This window comes from Pteropus alecto, unplaced genomic scaffold, assembly GCF_000325575.1.
Source record: "Pteropus alecto unplaced genomic scaffold, ASM32557v1 scaffold214, whole genome shotgun sequence".
In the NCBI taxonomy this organism is placed as follows: Eukaryota; Metazoa; Chordata; class Mammalia; order Chiroptera; family Pteropodidae; genus Pteropus; species Pteropus alecto.
Genome location: NW_006435787.1, coordinates 814,250 through 832,510, shown reverse-complemented (window position 1 = coordinate 832,510; position 18,261 = coordinate 814,250). Strand labels below are relative to the sequence as shown.

Below are 18,261 nucleotides of genomic sequence, written 5' to 3'. Positions count from 1 at the left end.
GTGTGTTTTCTCGCCTCGTCCGCCTCTCACGCCCTAGTCTCGGTGGCGTGTTCCTGTCCGTGCCGGCGGAGACCCGCCACGGAGCAGGGGTGGCTTGCAAGGACCCCGCATCCCCTGGCGTGGGCCACCCACGGACCTGGGTCCAGGGCGCCCGGGCGAGGCCGGCCAGGCAGGAGCGCTGCGTCTCAGGAGTTCGCCCTTCTGAGAGGGGCCTCCGTCCTTGGAAGGGGCCGTGTCCCCGCCTTCCGGTGGCCACATGGCCCTGCGGTTCCTGGAGGAGAGGTTCCCTGCCAACAGCTCCTGAAATCTGAGCCAGCGTGTCCTGAACTCATGGCTGCACTTCTGTTTAATTAACGCGAAGACAATGGCGGTTTCTGTGGAAGGTGACACCAGGTGTCAGATGACGCAGGCTGGGCCTGGGCTGTCAGCTACCCCTGTGCGTTGGTGCACGCGCAGTGTGGGTGCCGTGTGCGCGTGCGCCTCCGTGCCCAGGGTCCCCTGGAGGACCCCTGTCTGCGGGGACGTGGAGAGGATGGAGCGGGGAGACTGAGGCCCGTCGGGACAGGGGCAGCGGGGCGCATTCCCTGAGACTCGGGAGGCCAGGAAGGTGACAGGTGCGAGTCTCCACGGGGGTGTCAGCCCTTCGAGCCCCATGGTGACGCCGGGCGTCCGTGCCTGCTCGGGGAGGGCCGCGGGCCGTGTTCCCCGGAGGCTGCGTCACAGTGGCCCCCACGCTGGCTGCTCTGTGTCTTCCCAGCGACAGGAGTGCCCTGGGCTTTCACCTTGCGGGAAGAGAGGGCGTTTGGGAAAGGCCGAGGGCGAGTGGGCTCGGGGACCAGGCCCTGTTCCCGGGGTTCCCTCACACCTGTGATGCGGAGCCGTCCACCCCCTGAAGGGCGGTGTGGAGCTGCCTCCCTTCCCGGGCTGGGGCGATGGGTTCATCTCTCAGCCTCGTTGCCCAGCTACGCATTTATTACCCTTTCGTCCATTCCCAGAGTCTCCGCGCCAGCCGTGGGCCCTGGACGGGCTTGTCGGCGACACCTCCTCCCTCTCGGGAGCAAGCAGAGCCCAGGCTGGGCCTCGGGCTACGGGAAGGGGCTCTGACCTTTGCCCCCAGATCCCGCTGCGGCTGCTGCCGGGGCCCCTGTGTGCCCGGCACCCCGGGCTTTGGGTCTGGACACCCAGGAGGCTGGGCGCCGCCCGCCCCAGCCCTTTCTGACCACGGCCGGACGCGTCCACACTCCCGATTCCGTGTCCTCTCACGCCCGAGGTGACATGCGGTCTCTGGCTTCCATCAGCATGGGCAGCCGGCCGGCGCCTGGGCTTCTGGGAAAGGCCGCGGCCGGAGAGGCCCTGGCGTTGCTGGAGTCCCCCTTCATGGGGACGCCTGGTCACCTCCCACACCGCCGGTTCCCTGAGCTGCTGAGGGAGGGGGACCCTCTGTGCTGAGCCTCCCACCCTCGGTAGCCAGGATTCGATGGCGGCCACGCTGCCCACAGGTGGAGGCCGGTGAGGAGAGCTCGGAGGGGACGCATGAACCCGTGTCGGCTGACCTCAGGGAGCTCAGATCCTGGCTGACAGTTAACTCACGGCTGCAGGCCGCTCGCTCGGCTGACCGGCCTGTTCCATCCTGTCCCTGAGTCAGACGTCGGTCCCCTGGCTCATCCACGTCAGGTGTGTGGTACACATGGCACAGAGGGTCGCGCCACCCTGCCCGCTAACCTCATGTGGACTCAGGCTGCTTCCTGTCCTTGGCACCAGCGTCAGCCCAGGGAAGGGCCCTGGGAAGTGTTTTTCAGGGAATGACTGTCCCCGGCTGCAGGTGGAAGTCTGCGGTGGCTAAGAAAGGGGTTGAGAGTTATTTTTTCCATGGCACAGACTCTCAGCATCTCACGTGTTAGATGTGGCCCCGGGAGGCAGTGGTCCATGGACCGGTCATGGGGAGCGCGGTGAGGATGGACGGGGAGAACACGGGCTCATATTTTCATGCCTCCAACGCGGACGCCGTCGGCACATGGTGAGGTGGCACCACAGCCCAGGGTCGTCAGCTGTCAGTGCGGCTCAGCATTTGAACTACCTGAGCGAGCTTTATCTGCAGGAGGCGTGCTCATGAGCAAGCGCACGCAGCAGCGCCTCCCCCCGAGCGTCAGGCTCTGTGGGGCAGCGACGACCCGCGAGTGGCCCTGGCTCTGAGTTGGGAGCCCAGCGCTCTGGAGTCAGGTTCTCCCGTCTGGGTCTCCCACCTTCTACTTTCTCAGCCCAAGTGACACTGCCGGGTCCCAGCCTCGCTTCCCTGGCGGTGCCGCTGTGCTGGGCGGGAGCCAGCAGGCCGGGGGCTCCTGCCTGCTTCCAGCGGCTCGGGGCCTCATGGCTGCTGTCCGACCGGCGTGCACGTTCTCTCCGTGCATTCGTAACGGGGTTCTCTGCGATCACTACTTTCCCAGAGGATGAAGAAACGACTGCGAAATAAAGCAGGTGTTGACCTTGCCAGACGCGGTCCCCGTCCAGAGGCTCAGCTGTAGGGAGAGAATAAAAAGTCATGCCCGATGACCTGCAAACAGGCCTCTCCACCAGCACGCACTTTGTGTGTCACAGTGGAGACCAGGACCCTCCCCCAGTGGCCCCCCGGGTGCCCAGGGGCGTGGGGGGCACAGTGGCCTGTCCCCTGGGTCTCGGGAGCAGGCGGGAGCCGAGGACCGAATCTCAGAGCGCGGGGTGGCCTGAATCCAGTGCAGCAATACTCACCTCGTGACCTTGGGTTGAGACATCATTTTCGGATCTGCACACTGGACTGTAAAAGTACTTAAATAAAACAGCAAAACTTCCTTCCTTAGCTCTGGGAGATTCCAGGGAACTAGCTCATTCTGAAAACTGAATAAGGAGAAGCAATCAAGCATTTAATCTTCTTCTACTAAATGGCGCCTCAGGGTTCACACTGATGAGGGAGAGTCTTGCCGTAAAGAGGAATTGCAGGTAAGTGTCCAGGAAGTGATCGAGTCAGAACACACCGTGTTTCAGACCGCAGGTAACCGAACAGCCGGCTCGAGGCTGTGACCCTTTGTAACTCCCACAGCCACAGGAGGAAGCTGGTGGGGTCATGGGGGCCACCCCTCGGCCAAGCCCGTGCCAGCAGTCAACCAGAATGACACCAAGCCCAGACCCGTGCTCAGCTTCCAGGAAACGCAGGCCCACAGAGATCTGAAATAATTCTGAGTCGGCACCTAACAGAACGTGGAAAGTCTACTGGGCAGAAAGGACCCCCATCATTTTCAAATGAGTTACAGGCGAAGGAGGAAGATCCTGCACTGTTAGGGACTGAAGAGACATTAAATAAACACTGTACGACTTTATTTGGATCCTGATTCAAATAATCAGACTGTAAAACAAAACAAGACCAGCCCACGTCCTGCACAGTCACCTTCCGTGACTTAATGGCTCGAGGCTGGCCCACGCATGTGGCATTCCAGACTGCTGACATCTGGAAAGACACTGTCTGCTGGATGAGGTGTTTCGCTGACAGCCTGCCAGCTGCAGCAGCACGTGACTTGGGGTTGATACCTTGTTTCCCAGAACAGCAACATTTGCTCCGTGAAGCCTGTTTTAAAACAACTGTCCTGCTTTAAGGGCTGTTTCCAGCTAGCCTGGCGCATCCTCGCTCTTTTCCTTGGGGAAACCACACACGCCGTCCCCAGAGGGAGTAACTTTCTGCTCTTGGGGAGAGATGGGACCGAGGTGTAGTCAGTGCCTGCAGATTCCGACTCAGCGTAGCGAAGACCTTGGGAGAATTGGGAGCCAACAATGGACTTGGACGCGCATGAGGCCGCGAGCTCCCTGTCCCTGGAGTTTTCCCGGCAGAGGCCGGCTGTCGCTTCTCTGAAGGTGACTGGGAGGTTGGAGGACCGCGTGAGTGACAGCGAGGGGTGCTTTAATGAGGCCCTGGCACGCGTGATGGTTTTCGGAGCACAGCAGACAGTGAGCAGGTGGTCCGGGTCCAAGGTTCCCAGGGTGCCTAGGACCAGCTGCGCCGGTGTAAACCAGGGAACCAACTGGACACACAGGTACCCCGGCCACACCTGGACCCAATGAGTCAGGAAGTCCGGGGCCCAGGTCTCCCTTCTGTGAGCCTCCAGGAGCTTGTGACACCGGCTGCAGTGTGGACACCAGTTCCGGGAGGTCCTCCTGGCGGGGCCCCTTGGCCATCCTGGCGGCCTGGCGGGCTTGGCGGCCTCCGAGACGAGACCCCTTCCTCTCGGAACAGCCTGCCACCCCGGTGCCCATCTCCCTCCCCCGCCCCGTGCAGAGGACCGTGTGGTCCTCGCACCCGCGCTCCGGAGCCCCCCCATCCTCAGGACCCGCCAGGAAGCACACCCCCTCTCGGTGCTGGGCGGGGCACGTCGCGGATGTTGGGAGAAGCATGTCCTTCCGAGGGCCGCAGCCTTGACTGCAGCCAGTAGAGGCTCAGCCTCCCAGGCGGCACGGGCGTGAAGCAGCCTCTGCACGCACTGCCCACGGGACTGGGCGAGGCTGTGTTTGCGGCTCTTTCCAGTGTTGCCGTGACATCGTGTGGGGACCTTTTACTTGGGACGTTTTCCAGATATTTCCTAAGTGGATCAAAGAGCGAATGACCTACAGATTCACGTGGGTCCTCCTCGCCTGCGGGCTCCGTGTCCACGGTCGCCTGCTCGCTGCAACGTGTCTAGCCCTGGGCGTCACTCACGGTGCTTTCGCGGGCATGCAGGGCCACGCGCACAACGGCAGCAGACGGCTGCCGCCTGCAGGTCGCTGGCTGAGGTCACACGGGCGACACTCGGCCTTCTCGTTTCAGCCCTCAAACTAATAGTGAGCGGGTGTCCGAGGTGTTTAGGGCCCCGTTTTTTGCTTTTTTGTGCTTTTTGTTGGTGATTTTGCTGTCGAAAACGGCCCCAGCTGTAGCAGTGAGTAGCTGTGCGGTGCTCGTCAGTGCCACGTGGCTGTGCTGCGTTCACGGTGACAGCTTAGGGCGCCGTGACTGCGGTAGGGCCGGCGGCGGTTGATTGGGGATTGATTAGAGATTGATTAGGTATTAGCTAGGGATTGATTAGCTGTTGTTTGGGGATCTTCAGACTGCTCCATTGTTAAGTTGCCACCCGAGAACCCCCTTTCCCCTGACTGGCTGTCGGAGGGGACAGACCCCAGCCCAATTTCCAGCTGCCTCCGTGACTGTGGTCGGCGAGTCCACTTCAAACTCGCGAGGCGGGGAACCAGGGCGGCCCCGCGGGCAGGGGTCTGTGGCAGAGGGCCGAGCAGCCCGGGCTCCTGGGCAGCAGGGAAGTGGGGGCGTTGGCCGTGGAGGTCCGCCGTGGGGGCACACGAGCTCAGAGCCCAGGCCCCAGGCTGCCACTCACTCGCTCAGTGACTTGGGTGCACGGCCCACTTTGCCAGGCCTGGTTCCCAGCTCCCTTTTGGCAAAGGGAGTCTGGAAGGGGCCCCAGCTCCAGGGGCAGCTGTAAGGGTCACGAGAGACGGTGTGACAGCACAGGACAGAGTAACCGCGCGTGTGTCACGGCAGCCGTCACCGTTCTCCCGCATGATGGGAGCGGTGCTAAGGATGCCTGCCACGTGCCATCTCTGCTCCATGTCCAGTCAGGCCTGTGGTCTCACGTGACCGGAGCCCGTAGGCGATTGTTGGATTGGGACATCAGTTCACATGCAGGATCCTGAAACACGTTTCTGTGATGTTGAACTTCGGTGTTTCACTGTGTCTGGACACACAGCGGCCGCTGTCCGCCTCTGGTGCACTGCTCCGTCCGCCTCTGAGTTCACTCGGGGGCTGGGGTTCCCCGTCCGTGTTGCAGGGTACACGCCCACAGTGAGCCTTGTGAAATCCCCTGTCTGGGTCCCCGTCTGGGCTTCCTCAAACTGCTGGAAAGCTTAAGGACGCTTACGCGACAGCCGGCCGCCGCAGTCCTCCGGGCTCGCCCGTGTCGCACGGCTGTCCCCAGACCGCGGTCAGGCAGAGCTCTGGCCGCCGTGCCCGCCCCGGGGCTCCCCGACGGTGCCTGTGCGCGCGGCAGCGGCCCAGCTCTGTCCCCCTGCCCCCCCAACGCCGCCGGCTTGCACCGCATCCCCTTAAACTCTGCGGGGGGCCGGCACCTCTGGCATGAACCGACTTGGGAGCAGGCGCGTGGCCCTCGGGCGCCTCCAGGTTGGCGACTTCAGAGCGTGGCCACCAGCTCTCAGCAACCAGTGAGTGCGGCCAGCTGCAGGCGTTCACCTTCCGCACGGACGGAGTGGCCAGCGGGCGGTCACGGGGAGAAGGCTGACCGGGCAGTTCCTCCGAGACCTCGTTTACCTGGTAAGAGCCAAGGGCAAGGTGGAGCTGAGGTCCAACCTGCAGGCCACAAGGACCGCAGCTTCCACGTGGCCGTCACATCCGGCCCCGTGGGAGGCACCCTCTGCTGTTCGTCCAGCACATGTCCGCCTGCCCCTGAACGTGTCCTTTGCCACGCAGCATTTAATGCACACTCACCGTTCTCTCCCTCCCTCTCTCCCTCCCTCGTCTCTCCCTCCCTTTCTCTCTCCCTCCCTCCCTCTCTCTCTCTTTCTCTCTCTCCCTCTCTCTCTTCACACACACACACACACACACACTCTCTCTTTCTCTCTCTCCCTCTCTCTTTTTCTCTCTCTCCCTCTCTCTCCCTCTCTCTCTCTCTCTCTCTCTCCCTCTCTCTCTCAACCTCTTGCTGCAAGTCCCCCAAACGTGGGAAATATGCTCTTTCGTGCTTTGCCCCCACGTCTGCAGGGACCTGGCCGCACGCTGAGTGCCGGGAAGATTTGTTCAGCAAATCGACTTGTCATGGAGGCATCTGTAGCTTAGACGGTCTAGTCGGTAGATGACACGATATCCGATCACGTGCCTGACGCCCTGTTGGGAGCCGCCCCAGGTCACCTTCAGCGGGACGGGAACCAAGCAGACGGGTGGGGGCCGTGCAGAGACCACAGGCCGGCGCCGTCGCTGCTGCCGCCTCCGCCGATGCTTCGTAGTTTCCATCCCGTCGCCCCAGTTACTTTAGCCACTTTCTCCAGACTTTTTAAAAATTGTAGGGTTAAGAAGGACAGAAACGTCTCCCGTGGGGTCCGGGCGCCACCCTGAGCCGGGCCGTCCCCGCCGCCCCAGCCCTGTCCCAGCTGCACCGCAGAGGGGCGAAGGGGGGCCCGTGGCGTCCGTGGCCGGGTCTGTCGCAAACGCACGTCCCCGAGGCCGCGGGAGAGCAGGCGCGGGCAGGTGCCGGGGCTCGGGGGTGCGGTTCCTGCTTTCCACCCGTCTTTCCTAGCGCGGCCGCCGTGTGACTCGCCAGCACCCCACCGAGAGCGGGGCGCGGAGTCGGCCCCTTTAAGCTGCACATTTCAGAAGATGCGCCAGGAGAGGTGACCGTTCGTGTCGCATGTAGGACGGGGGCGGGAGGGGGCAGCCAGTTACTGTGAGAGGAAATCGTCCAGCAGTGGAGGTCCTGGGGCGACAAGCTCGTTCCCCAAACCCTAAGGTCCCGTCGGTTCACAGACAGCTTGTCACGGAGGAAGGAGAGACGACACCGCCCGCGGGCCTCCGACCAGACCTGCCAGGGTGCTGCTCTTGCCGCGCCCAGATCAGGGGAGGCGTCGGGGGGCGTAGGACGGATGCAGACGCGGGCCTCCGACCAGACCTGCCAGGGTGCTGCTCTTGCCGCGCCCAGATCAGGGGAGGCGTCGGGGGGCGTAGGACGGACGCAGACCGTGTCGCGTGGGCCGTGTCCCATGTTCCGTGGCTTGTGTCCCGTGGCTTGTGTCCCGTGGGCCGTGTCCCATGTCCCGTGGCTTGTGTCCCGTGGGCCGTGTCCATGTCCCGTGGCTTGTGTCCCGTGGGCCGTGTCAGGTGGGTCATTTTGTGCCACGCTTGCCCACCTCGTGCCCACAGAGCTGGCGCCGTGGACCCCTCTTGGCTCAGAGCTCACAGCCCAGCCTCGGGGCCAGGTCCTGCTGGTTGGGTCCTCCAGGGCGGGCCTCGCCGGCCTCAGCAGCCGTCGGCCCCCCTCGTCCCCAGCCCGCCTCGGCTCCGTCGAAGCCTCAGCAGTAGGGCCGTGACAGTGTGCTCATACAGGCGACTTCGCGAGGAAGTACCGCGTGCCACACTCCACGCGTGTCCCCTTGCTCAGCCTCCCCCGGCTCCGCGTGTGCAGTGACCGTCCCCATGTGCAAGTACTAAGGCTTCTGGGAGCCGCACGGCAGAGGCGTGCGGTCAGGGCTTGACGAAGGTGCTGCAGAGGACAAGCCCGGTCGTGCCTCCTCCCGCCGGCCTCCGAGGTGCAGACCCCCATCCCCCGCCCAGCGGGACGGCGCTGGACTAGCTCTGGGAGGTGCGCTCAGCTCCCAGCGCCTGGCCGAGGGCCCCGACCGGCCGGCGGTCTGCACTCTCGAGGGCCTTCTCTCTGGACGGGGCTGGCGACGGTGAAGGCTGCGGGCTCTGAGCCGGTCCTGCATGTGAGCCTGGGACAGGGGCCTCTCTATCCGCCTGTCCTCACACTTAACCCGTCATAGGCGAAGACCGATGCCCGAGCCCTGTCCAGGCCCCCAGGCTGCTGACCTGACCGCTTCCCCGTGTGCCCCTCCCCCGTGTGCCCCGGGCCCCTCAGCGACCCCCAAGCTGGAGCACCCAGCCGTCCTCGGCCCAGGCCCCCTCGCGGCTCCTGGGTCTGGCAGGGGACCGGGCCCCGGGTCTGGCGGTGCCGCCATGCTGTCCTCTTAGCTCGACCTCTGAGCGTCAAGTAACCGGGTTGCCTCAGCCCCCCACGGTGACACCGCCATTGTCCCCCGACCCGCCGTGTGCCCAACCGCCGTCTCCTGCTTTTTCTGGTGCCCAGAGACCTGGGCCGGGGCCGCGGTTTCGGGAGCGAGCAGAGGTGTGACGTTGTGTGACGTTCCCTCCCCCGCGCTCCTCCGCCTCCCGCCGACCTCTGAGCGTCAAGTAACCGGGTTGCCTCAGCCCCCCACGGTGACACCGCCATTGTCCCCCGACCCGCCGTGTGCCCAACCGCCGTCTCCTGCTTTTTCTGGTGCCCAGAGACCTGGGCCGGGGCCGCGGTTTCGGGAGCGAGCAGAGGTGTGACGTTGTGTGACGTTCCCTCCCCCGCGCTCCTCCGCCTCCCGCCCCCGCCTCTTCCCCGCCCCAGCTCCGCACGCGGACCTCGTGCCTTTGCTTCCTGGTCTGCGTGAGTTAACGAGGACGGAACAGGAGAGCCGGCGGGCGGGCACCAGGCACCCGTCAGGTCCTGGGGTCCAGGCTGAGCACGCGCCTCCCCAGCGCCTGAGGCAGGCCTCTCTGCTGGGGGGCTGCGGGGGGCGGGAGATGCCCGCGGTGTCCGTTTTGCAGCGCTGGGAGGGCAGCTTCCAGCCTCCGGGGGTCACAGCTGCTCAGCCCAGCTGTGGGCCGCCTTCCTGGTGTCCCCACTGCCTGCCCCACCAAGGGCACTGTCCCTGGCCTGCATGCGTACTGCTGCCGGGGAGACCTGCCACTCGGGGCACCCGCCCCGCCTGCCCATCGGCTCCCGGCCACGTTTGGCCTGTGGCGGGAGAGGCCACTGGGCTGCAGGCAGGAAGAGGGAGCTGGTTTTGGAAGAGGCCGCCTGGCCCCATAGCCTCTTCCCAGCACCGTGAGTGCCGGCCCCAGAGGGATCTGCGGCGGCCAGGGTGCCACGTGCACTTGGCCCTGGGTCCGTCCCCACCCCTGCTGTTCGCTCTGCCGAGAAAGGGCAGAGGTTCCACGTGCACCACCCCGAAGCTGCCCCGCGCTCAGCTGCGCCCCGCCAGCCTCCCGGGGGGCGTCGGGCTGGTCGGGAAAGCCGCAGGGCCTCCCTCCCGCCCTGCTCGTCTGCGTCCTCACCTCCTCCTCCTGTCGGGCTCAGACCAGCCGGCACATCTCAGAGTCCCGGGGCAGGGTGACGAGGAGGCGCCGATGTGACCTCGGCCTGAGCGAACCTCGCGTCCAGATGCGCGTGGGGCAAGGCGACGTTACGGTCACTTTCCAACGCCCGGCAGTTCACAGCAGCTGCTGCTGACGGCGGGCGGCAGGAGGCAGCTCGGGGCAGGTGGCCCTGGCAGCCGGCCGCTCCCGGCATGCCTGTGCCCGGGGCCGCGTCTCTCTCTGGCGGCGGAGAGGTACCGCATATGTGCGCATGTGTGTGCACGTGTGTGTGCACATGTGTGTGCGTGTCATGGGTGCTGTTGTGTCTTCAGGATGGAGCCCTCTCCCACACCCCTGCTGATGTGACACTGCCCACCAAGTGACGCTTAGTAGACCTGTCCCCCTTCCCCTCCCCTCCCTCTCACCCATCTCCTGTTCCCGGAGCTCACGTGAGAACACGTTGTCACGGACGGGACCACGCACTGCTCCGTGGGGGCCACGCTCGGCCGGGTGACGCCCCGTCCTGCTCTGGCCCACAGACCTTGTGGAGGAGCTGCCACGGCCGTCGGCCACCCATGCGTGAGGAGCCGAGGCCCCACGGCGAGCACCCGGCGTTCTCGATGCTCAGGCTTAGAGAGGGGCCCTCATGTGAAGGAGCGCGGGGCCCGGTGATGTTGGCACCGCCTGGGTGGCTGACCCCGGCCTTGTCGTCTGCTCCCCGACTCGGCAGAGCGCCCGGCCGAGCCCCAGCCCCCCCTCCGGCAGGCCTGCCCTCTCAGAAGGAGTAGTTAGTCATCGACGGCAGAGCGTCCCTCGGACACCTGGGCCGGCGTGACTGGGTGTCCTGGAGGTACCCACCAGTGTCGCAAATGATGCCGAAGGGACGGGGCCCTTCAAGCCCCGGGCCGTGGACCCGGTGCCGGTCGTGGCCTGTTAGGAACCGGGCCGCACAGCAGGAGGTGAGCGGCGGGCAAGCGAGCGAAGCTCCATCTGTGTTCGCAGCCGCTCCCCAGCGCCAGCATCGCCGCCTCAGCCCCGCCTCGGACCATCAGGCGTTAGGTGCTCACAGGAGCCCTGGTCCCTGGTGCCACGAAGGTTGGGGACGACAGCTCTACAGGGTGACATGCGGCAGGACGGGGCACTACTGGTCTCTGTGTGAGCAACGGGCCCTCCCTGCCAGCCCGGCGTGGTCCCTCAGCCCAGGCGAGGCAGGGACCGAGGGCCACACCTGGAGAGACGAGGACCCCTCGGCACACAGTAGCGGAGCCCGAGCTTGGGGCAGACAGTCGACAGTCTGCGGTGGATCGGCCCTCCATCAAAACCTGGGCCAGGGAACAGTGTCCTGGCCCCGCGCTGTCTGCCCAGCCTCTGTCCTGCGGGTGCCACACCGGGAAGCGTGCTCCAGGCTGTCCCTGACTGTGTGGGCACGCGAGCCTGGGGTCACCGTGCTCTCTGGGAAACGGCTGCACAGGCGGACACCCTCAGCTGCAGAGAGGCCCTTGCTCTGTCCTGCGAACGTAGACATAGCCACCCTGCTCGCGGCTTCGCGTGTCATGCCGGGGCTGCGCCGTTGCCCCACATGGACTCGGGGTCCCCTGGAGGCCCTGCCCCAAAACCCGCAATGGCCCGAATTAGACACTCTCCAGACAACAAGGTGGGCGTCGTCTGTTGGGACAGCAAAGGTGAGAAGGTACGGACGTCCTTAGCGTCGGTGAAGGGTACACGGCTTTGACGTTCTAGAGGCTCGTCAGTGGGTACGAAGAGCACTCGAAAGGCCTGACGCGTGTGACTTAGCAACGCGAGGGACGTGTTGCCAGGGAATTGCGGCCCCTGACACGGGACACGCAGGCAGGGGAGGCCAGCCGGCCAGTGCGGCCCCCAGGGCAAGCTGTCAGTGCCATCTGCGGGCGGAGGAGGCCGTGGTCCAGGTCCCGCCCCACTTGGGGGTGAGATTGCGCCCCCTGTGGTGGGTGAGCTTTCAGGAGGACATCTGTCTCTCCGGTCCCCAAAATAGCCTGACGTTCTCTCTGTCCCGCCTGTGGGAGCCAAGGTGAGCCGGGTGCCCGGGGGGGACCCCAGTGGAGTCAGGTGTCGGGCCCTGTCTGAGGAGGGGCGCTGTGCACCGCGGCAGGCTCCGGCCTTCCTGCCGCACACTTCATCCAGCGTCGCCCACCGGGTGCGTGCCGGCCGCAGCTGGCCACAGCGCAGGGGCCAGGAGACGCAGCGCCAGGCAGCACGGGCATCTGGAGAGCTGCGGGGCTCCTGGCCCCCCGCCCCACGCTCCTTGCCAGCACCTCGCGCCTCTGTGAGCCTCAGGTTCCCTACGGGTGTAATTCCTACCCAGAAGGCTGCCGGGCAGCTCCTGAAATAGCGTTTGTAGCGCCTTAGTGTACCTCACACGCACACACCCACACCCACACGTGCACACACGCACGCTCGCGTACGCACAGGCTCATACACACGCACACATGCACACGCACGCTCACATGCACGCGTGCACGCTCACACGCACACGCACGCTCACATGCACGTACACACACGCACGCTCACGCACGCTTACATGCACACGCACACGCACGCTCATGCACATACGCTCACACGCACACACGCTCACACACGCTCACATGCACGCACGCTCACGCACGCTTACATGCACGCGCACACGCACACGCATGCTCATGCACATACGCTCACTCACACACGCTCACATGCACGCACGCTCACGCACGCTCACATGCACGCGTGCACAGGCACACGCACGCTTACGCACATATGCTCACACGCACACACACGCTCACATGCACGCACGCACACACTCACACACGCGAGGGTTGTGCACACTGGAGGCTCACAGCCCGGAGCTCTTCCTCCTGTCCGGCGGGCTTTTGAAAGGGGCGGGAACAGGATTCTCTGCGAGTCCTGATTGGCTCTTCTGAGCAAACAGTAATGGGGACGGTGCTGGCATATGCGACAACGCGGCTTGAGCCTCTTCTTTGCGCCGCTGTCACTCTGGGTTCGAGGAATTGTGACACTTGGGATCTGTCGTAGGGCCGAGATTCCCCGGCAGGCCGGACACCTTCCCAGGTGACGAGCCAACAGTGACAGGGGTGACTCTGCCCCCGAGATGAAACCTCGGCACAGTCACTCCCCTTCCTCTGGTTCGTGACTCGTGGACTCTGGGGCAGGAGACTTCACAGTGACTCGTGTCTTGTCCTTTGCAGGCTCCGGGGGGAGTCTCACTGTCCGCTTCTCTCTGCTGTGACAGACCGTCCAGGTGAGTGTCCGTCCCCTCAGCTCACCGTGTGACCCTGGCCACAGCCAGACCTCGGGGGGCGTGTCCATGCCTCCGTCAGAGCAGCTGCCTGGAGGGCCGGCCCCTCCCGCACCCCACGTGTGTGGACGGGCCCCCGAGGAATGCGACCGGCACATTGTTTATTTCCGTACCAGTGTTCAAAATAATTTTTGACTTGATTTTTAAAAGTAATTAAAACCCTTTTGCATCCACATCTGGGGCATGAGGTAGAGAAAAAAACATTGCTGCTCGTTTGGATCCTGACTCGAATAAGTCGACCTTGAAGACAGGTTTGCGGGCGTGCCCTTTGGCGATGTTCCTTCTTCCGCGTGTGGTGACGGAGTTCTGCGTGCTTCTGAACGCTGTTTTGTCTTTTAGAAGTAAATACCGAAGTATTTGCAAATGAAATGATATCTAACACTTGGGATTTCTTCAAAGGGATCCAGGTGGCTGCAGGGGGGTTTGGGCGGGGGCGGGGGGGCTCTGGCCGCCTGTGAACTTGAAGGCAGAAGATGGTTCCTGGAGGTTTGTTAAACCATTTTGTGTGTTTCTGAATCTTTCCAAAATGAGGGGAGCAACACAGACAGCAGGTCTGCTGCAAACTCCCAGAGCCGGCGGTGGCATTCTGGGGGGACTGGAACCCCATCCGGATGTCCCGCACCCCCCATGTTTAATGCGGGCGTTCAGGTCCGAGGGTGTCCATCGCCTCCCCCCAACCATTCTGCTTTCATCCTGGATGCCACCCTAGCCCCAGGGGCTCTTGGCCAGCAGCCCGGCCAGCCAACCTCTCCTGCGCCCCCTCCCGCCTCTCAGCTCTGCCTCCCTCCCGCGCCTGCGGTGAGCCAGGTGAGGTCTGGGCAGTGCCTGCGCACAGCCCTTCTCCTGCCGGCCTCTGAGGGGCCGTGACCCCGCACGTGGCTGCTGAGGTTTGTCCCAGGCGAGGGCGTGACGTCCTTCAGCGCTTGGCCCCTCTCTCCTAGGCCGGCAGCGCCGGGCGCCACCATGGAGGACAGCCACGAGCTGGACCTGACCTACGTCACCGAGCGCATCATCGCGGTGTCCTTCCCTGCCGGCTGCTCCGAGGAGTCCTACCTGCACAGCCTGCAGGAGGTGACACACATGCTGAGGTCCAAGCACGGGGACAACTACCTGGTGAGCAGACCCCGAGCGTGGGGACAGAGGGGACACTGAGTGTGGGGACAGCGAGGGGCTCTCCTGGGCGTCTACTGCTCTCAGAAGTGACGGGGACGAGCGCTGTGCCCCAGCCCAGCCCCCCTGAGCCTCGCCCCTCGCAGGCCCGGCCCCACCCCCGGGGCAGGCACGCCCCCCTCCAGCTGTGTCCGCCTCTCTCCCGAGGACGCCCGTGCTCCTGGGGGCCAAGGCCCATCCCGGAGGGTCCCGTGTGCCGTCCTTTCTCGTTCTGTCTGTATTCTGCGATGACACATCTGCACGTCTTACTCTTTTACGATCCTCGATACCCGGAGAGCAGACCGCGTGCGGACAGTGACCTGTCTAATAACTTCTCATCTCCCTGCTTGTAGGTGTTAAACCTTTCGGAAAAGAGATACGACCTCACGAAGCTGAACCCAAAGGTATGGCCCGCATCTCCCGAGTTCGTAACCTCGTCGCCGCTGACCTTGCCGGGACAGACGGTGGGCGACGCATCTGTGGGACGCGCCTGACAAGGGGTGTCGGGGGCTGGTCGTGCCCATGGCTGCTTTCTCAATTCTTTTTGTGGTTTAAAATAATTATAGATTCTCAGGAAATTGCAAGAACGATGCAGAGAGAGGCCATGAGCCCCTGATCCCGTCCCCACCCGTGGTGACACCTTGCGTGGCTAGCAGTAGGGTGCTGACGCCGAGCCTGAGCCAGTCCCCTGGTTTCCAGGCGCGGTGCGTGCGAGCACACGTGTGTGTCCGCATGTGTGTCTGCCACCTCGTCCGTGAGACTGTGTCACTGCCCTGCCCCCTGCCTCCTCCATGCACTAACCCCCCCGGCCCTTGGTCCATCCACTGTTGCTTTTAATGGCAGAGATCTAGGGGACATTGAAGCTCGTAAGTGTCCGTGGCGGTGTGATACGCAGGCTTCACATGCTGGAATGTTTTGCAGCCTTTCGAGGAAGGGGACAGTAATGGCGACCTGCCCATCTGGGCGCTGTCCCCAAGGGCAGGCCGTAGGTCTCTGTGTGACGGCGTCTCAGCTTCGCCACGCGTGCCCCAGGGTCAGAGCCGTCCCCAGTGCTGGGCGGTCTGTGTGACCTCCGGTGTCTTGGCTGTGTTCTGCATTTTCCCATCATTTTGCACGATTTCTGTTGCTTTTACAGTATGTCAGGTCTGCCTGCCCCCGCCCCCCATAGGAAGGAAAGGGGAAGGGACCCATTGGCCCCTGTGAGCAGTGCCTGTGTCCCCGGAAGGCGCCTTGGCCTGTCCCTCAGACACCCCTCCGAGGCCGTGGGCGATGGCTCCTGCAGTCCCCAGACCTGGCCGCAGTCAGACCGAGGACCAAGTCAGGCCAAGAAGTCCCGTCTCGGACCCCGCCGGCCCCGCCCCTCCCCACGGGCTGGCATCGTTAGCGGCTCCTGAGTCCCTTGTAGAATCATCCGTCCAGCTCCAAAGAGTAGCTGAGACCAGGGACAGACGTCTCACAGGGCGACTTAATCCTCCGAGTTTTTCTTTCCTGGCCGTGAGAGCTGGAACCGGGGCGCGGGGCCTGTTGCTGACCCTCGAGTGACATACGTGGTCAGTGTTCGCTGTGTCCGGTCGGGGCCGCCGAGGGCCCTGACCCAGACAGGGATCGGACAGTGCGCCCTCTCGTTGCAGATCCTGGATGTGGGCTGGCCGGAGCTGCACGCACCACCGCTGGACAAGGTGTGCGCCATCTGCAAGGCCCAGGAGTCCTGGCTGGACAGCGACCCCCAGCACGTGGTCGTCATCCACTGCAGGGTGAGCTCGGGCCGGCGGCCGCCCCTTCCCCGACTTCCAGACGCCCAGCCGTGTCCCTGACAGGGCGGCTCACCCCTCGTCTGAGGTCCCCGAGTGTGTAGCTGGACACCCTGGGCCGAGCGAGGGTGCGGTGAGAGCGAGCCCTTCCGTTCGTGCGTGTTTCGTTTCTCTGTGAAAGCCACGTTTTAGGAGCGTGCGCTGCCTGTTCTGGCTGGTGACGCACGGGTCATCGCGGGTGGGGGCGCGTCCTGGTTCCCACGTGCGGATGCACGAGCTCGGTGCCCACGGCTAAGGCTGCCATACCCGGGCTGCCTACTGACCATTGGAACGTGCTAAAGGCCGCGCACGACACACGCTCAGCGAACACCACGCTCACTGCAGAAAAACCGAGACGTTTCCTCTCAGATCAGGAACACGACGAGGACGCCCGCCGTCCACTCCCGAAGACCGCGCGGTCCCGCTGTCCCCGCCCTCCCCGCCGTCCTTCACCGCTCTTGCCACTTCGGCCGTGCGTGTCACGCTTAGTGAACTGAGTTTCAGCGCAGTGTCCCGTGTGCTTGCGGCGTGCGGTGAATGCCACACGCCAGGATCCAGCTGCGAAGGACGAGCGAGTGTCTGCGTGGCACACGCATCACACACGCGTCACTCACGGGGCAGAGGGGGCAGGCTGCTGGGTGACCGTCACACGTGACTGGGGGTCTATCAGAATTTCGACTTGACTGGGACTAGACTTAGGCATGTGTGATTCGGTGGCCCTGCCCTTTCGGCCTTATGCGATTCTCGATCCGGGGTTGGCTAACTTTTCTTGGGATGCCCAGACAGTGAGTGTTCCAGGCTTTGGGGTCCTCGCGGTCCTCCCGTAACTACTTCATAAAAATGAAATGTATTCAGTTTGTTTAAACAAAACGAAACAAAAAACCCCCAAACAGTCCACCCCACCCCTTTCAACCGCAGTCTGTTCCCCGTGTCTGTGAGCTCGTTCCATGAGGTCCTGCATGCGGGGCGGACCGCACGGCGTCTGTCTGTCTGTGTCTGCTCATTCCACGCAGCGTGGCGCCCGCAGCTTCTTCCGTGTCGTCGTGGCCGACGATTCCGTTCTTCTTCGTGCTGGGTAATGAACGTCGCGTGTACAGGCCCCAGTGTCTCCCTCCGGGCGTCTGCTGGGCGCAGGCGCCTCCGCGTCTTGGCTCACGTGAGCGTGGGGTGCCTCGATCTTCCTGAGCTGGGTTTCCATTTCCGGGGGGTAAATGCCTCTGGCAGCTCTGTTTTCAGTCTTTGAGGAGCCTCCACCCTGTTTTCCATGGGGGCTGCACACAGCACCCACCAGCAGCGTGCCCTGCATTTTCGTCTGGTGCTTCATGGTGTCGGGTCTCGCATTCAGGGCTTTGGACTGTTCTGAGTTCATTTGCGTGTGTGGCGCAGGGTCATGACCCATTTTTATTCTTGTGCACGTATCGTCCGATTCTCCCAGCGCCATCTATCGAAGGGACTGCCCTGTCCCCGTTGCGAATTCTTCCCTCCTTTGCCATAAATTAATCGACTCTACGTTCGCGGGTCTGTTCCCGAGCGGTCCGTTCCGCCCTGCTGACCCGCGTGTCTGTTTCCACGGCAACGCCGTGCTGCCCCAACGAGCGCAGCTTCGCGATACCGTTTGAGATCGGGGGACGCGATGCCTCGAAGACGGCGCCGGCCGTGGAGGGCTCTGTGTGCTGCCGCGTAAACTGCAGAGCGAGGCCTCCGTTTCTTTGAAAAGTGCAGCCGGGCGTGGGCAGGGTCGGCTCCGGGCCCCCGCCCGCCCGGTGCCAGGCGGTGCGGTCATTTCAGCAGCCGGGCCCTGCCGGTCCGTGCGGTGCGGTCATTTCAGCAGCCGGGCCCTGCTGGTCCGTGCGGTGCGGTCATTTCAGCAGCCGGGCCCTGCCTGTCCGTGCGGTGCGGTCATTTCAGCAGCCGGGCCCTGCCGGTCGGTGCGCAGGGACTCACCGCCCCGCGCTCTGTCGCCTTCCGTTTGTTTCTCTATTGTAGTCTTCAATACCCGGGTCTTCCACCTCCCCGGTTAAATTCATTCTGAAGTATCTTACTCTTTTTGATACAATCGTAAGTGGGATTTTTTT

The 18,261-nt window shown here is 63.9% G+C and overlaps 1 protein-coding gene across 16 annotated transcripts in view; it reads left to right on the top strand.

The window, feature by feature from the left end:
* LOC102891693 (tensin-3) overlaps window positions 1–18,261 on the top strand; it is a 117,945-nt gene that overhangs the window by 51,028 nt on the left and 48,656 nt on the right. For 14 of the 16 annotated variants that reach the window (XM_025046487.1, XM_025046491.1, XM_025046495.1 and 11 more), the window contains 4 exons: window positions 13,138–13,190; window positions 14,189–14,360; window positions 14,750–14,800; window positions 16,028–16,150. In XM_025046487.1, the coding sequence (XP_024902255.1) occupies window positions 13,138–13,190; window positions 14,189–14,360; window positions 14,750–14,800; window positions 16,028–16,150 (399 nt within the window). Of the gene's footprint in view, window positions 1–62; window positions 3,880–13,137; window positions 13,191–14,188; window positions 14,361–14,749; window positions 14,801–16,027; window positions 16,151–18,261 lie in introns of those variants that run through there. The other 2 variants (XM_025046488.1, XM_025046494.1) reach the window with 2 other exon arrangements.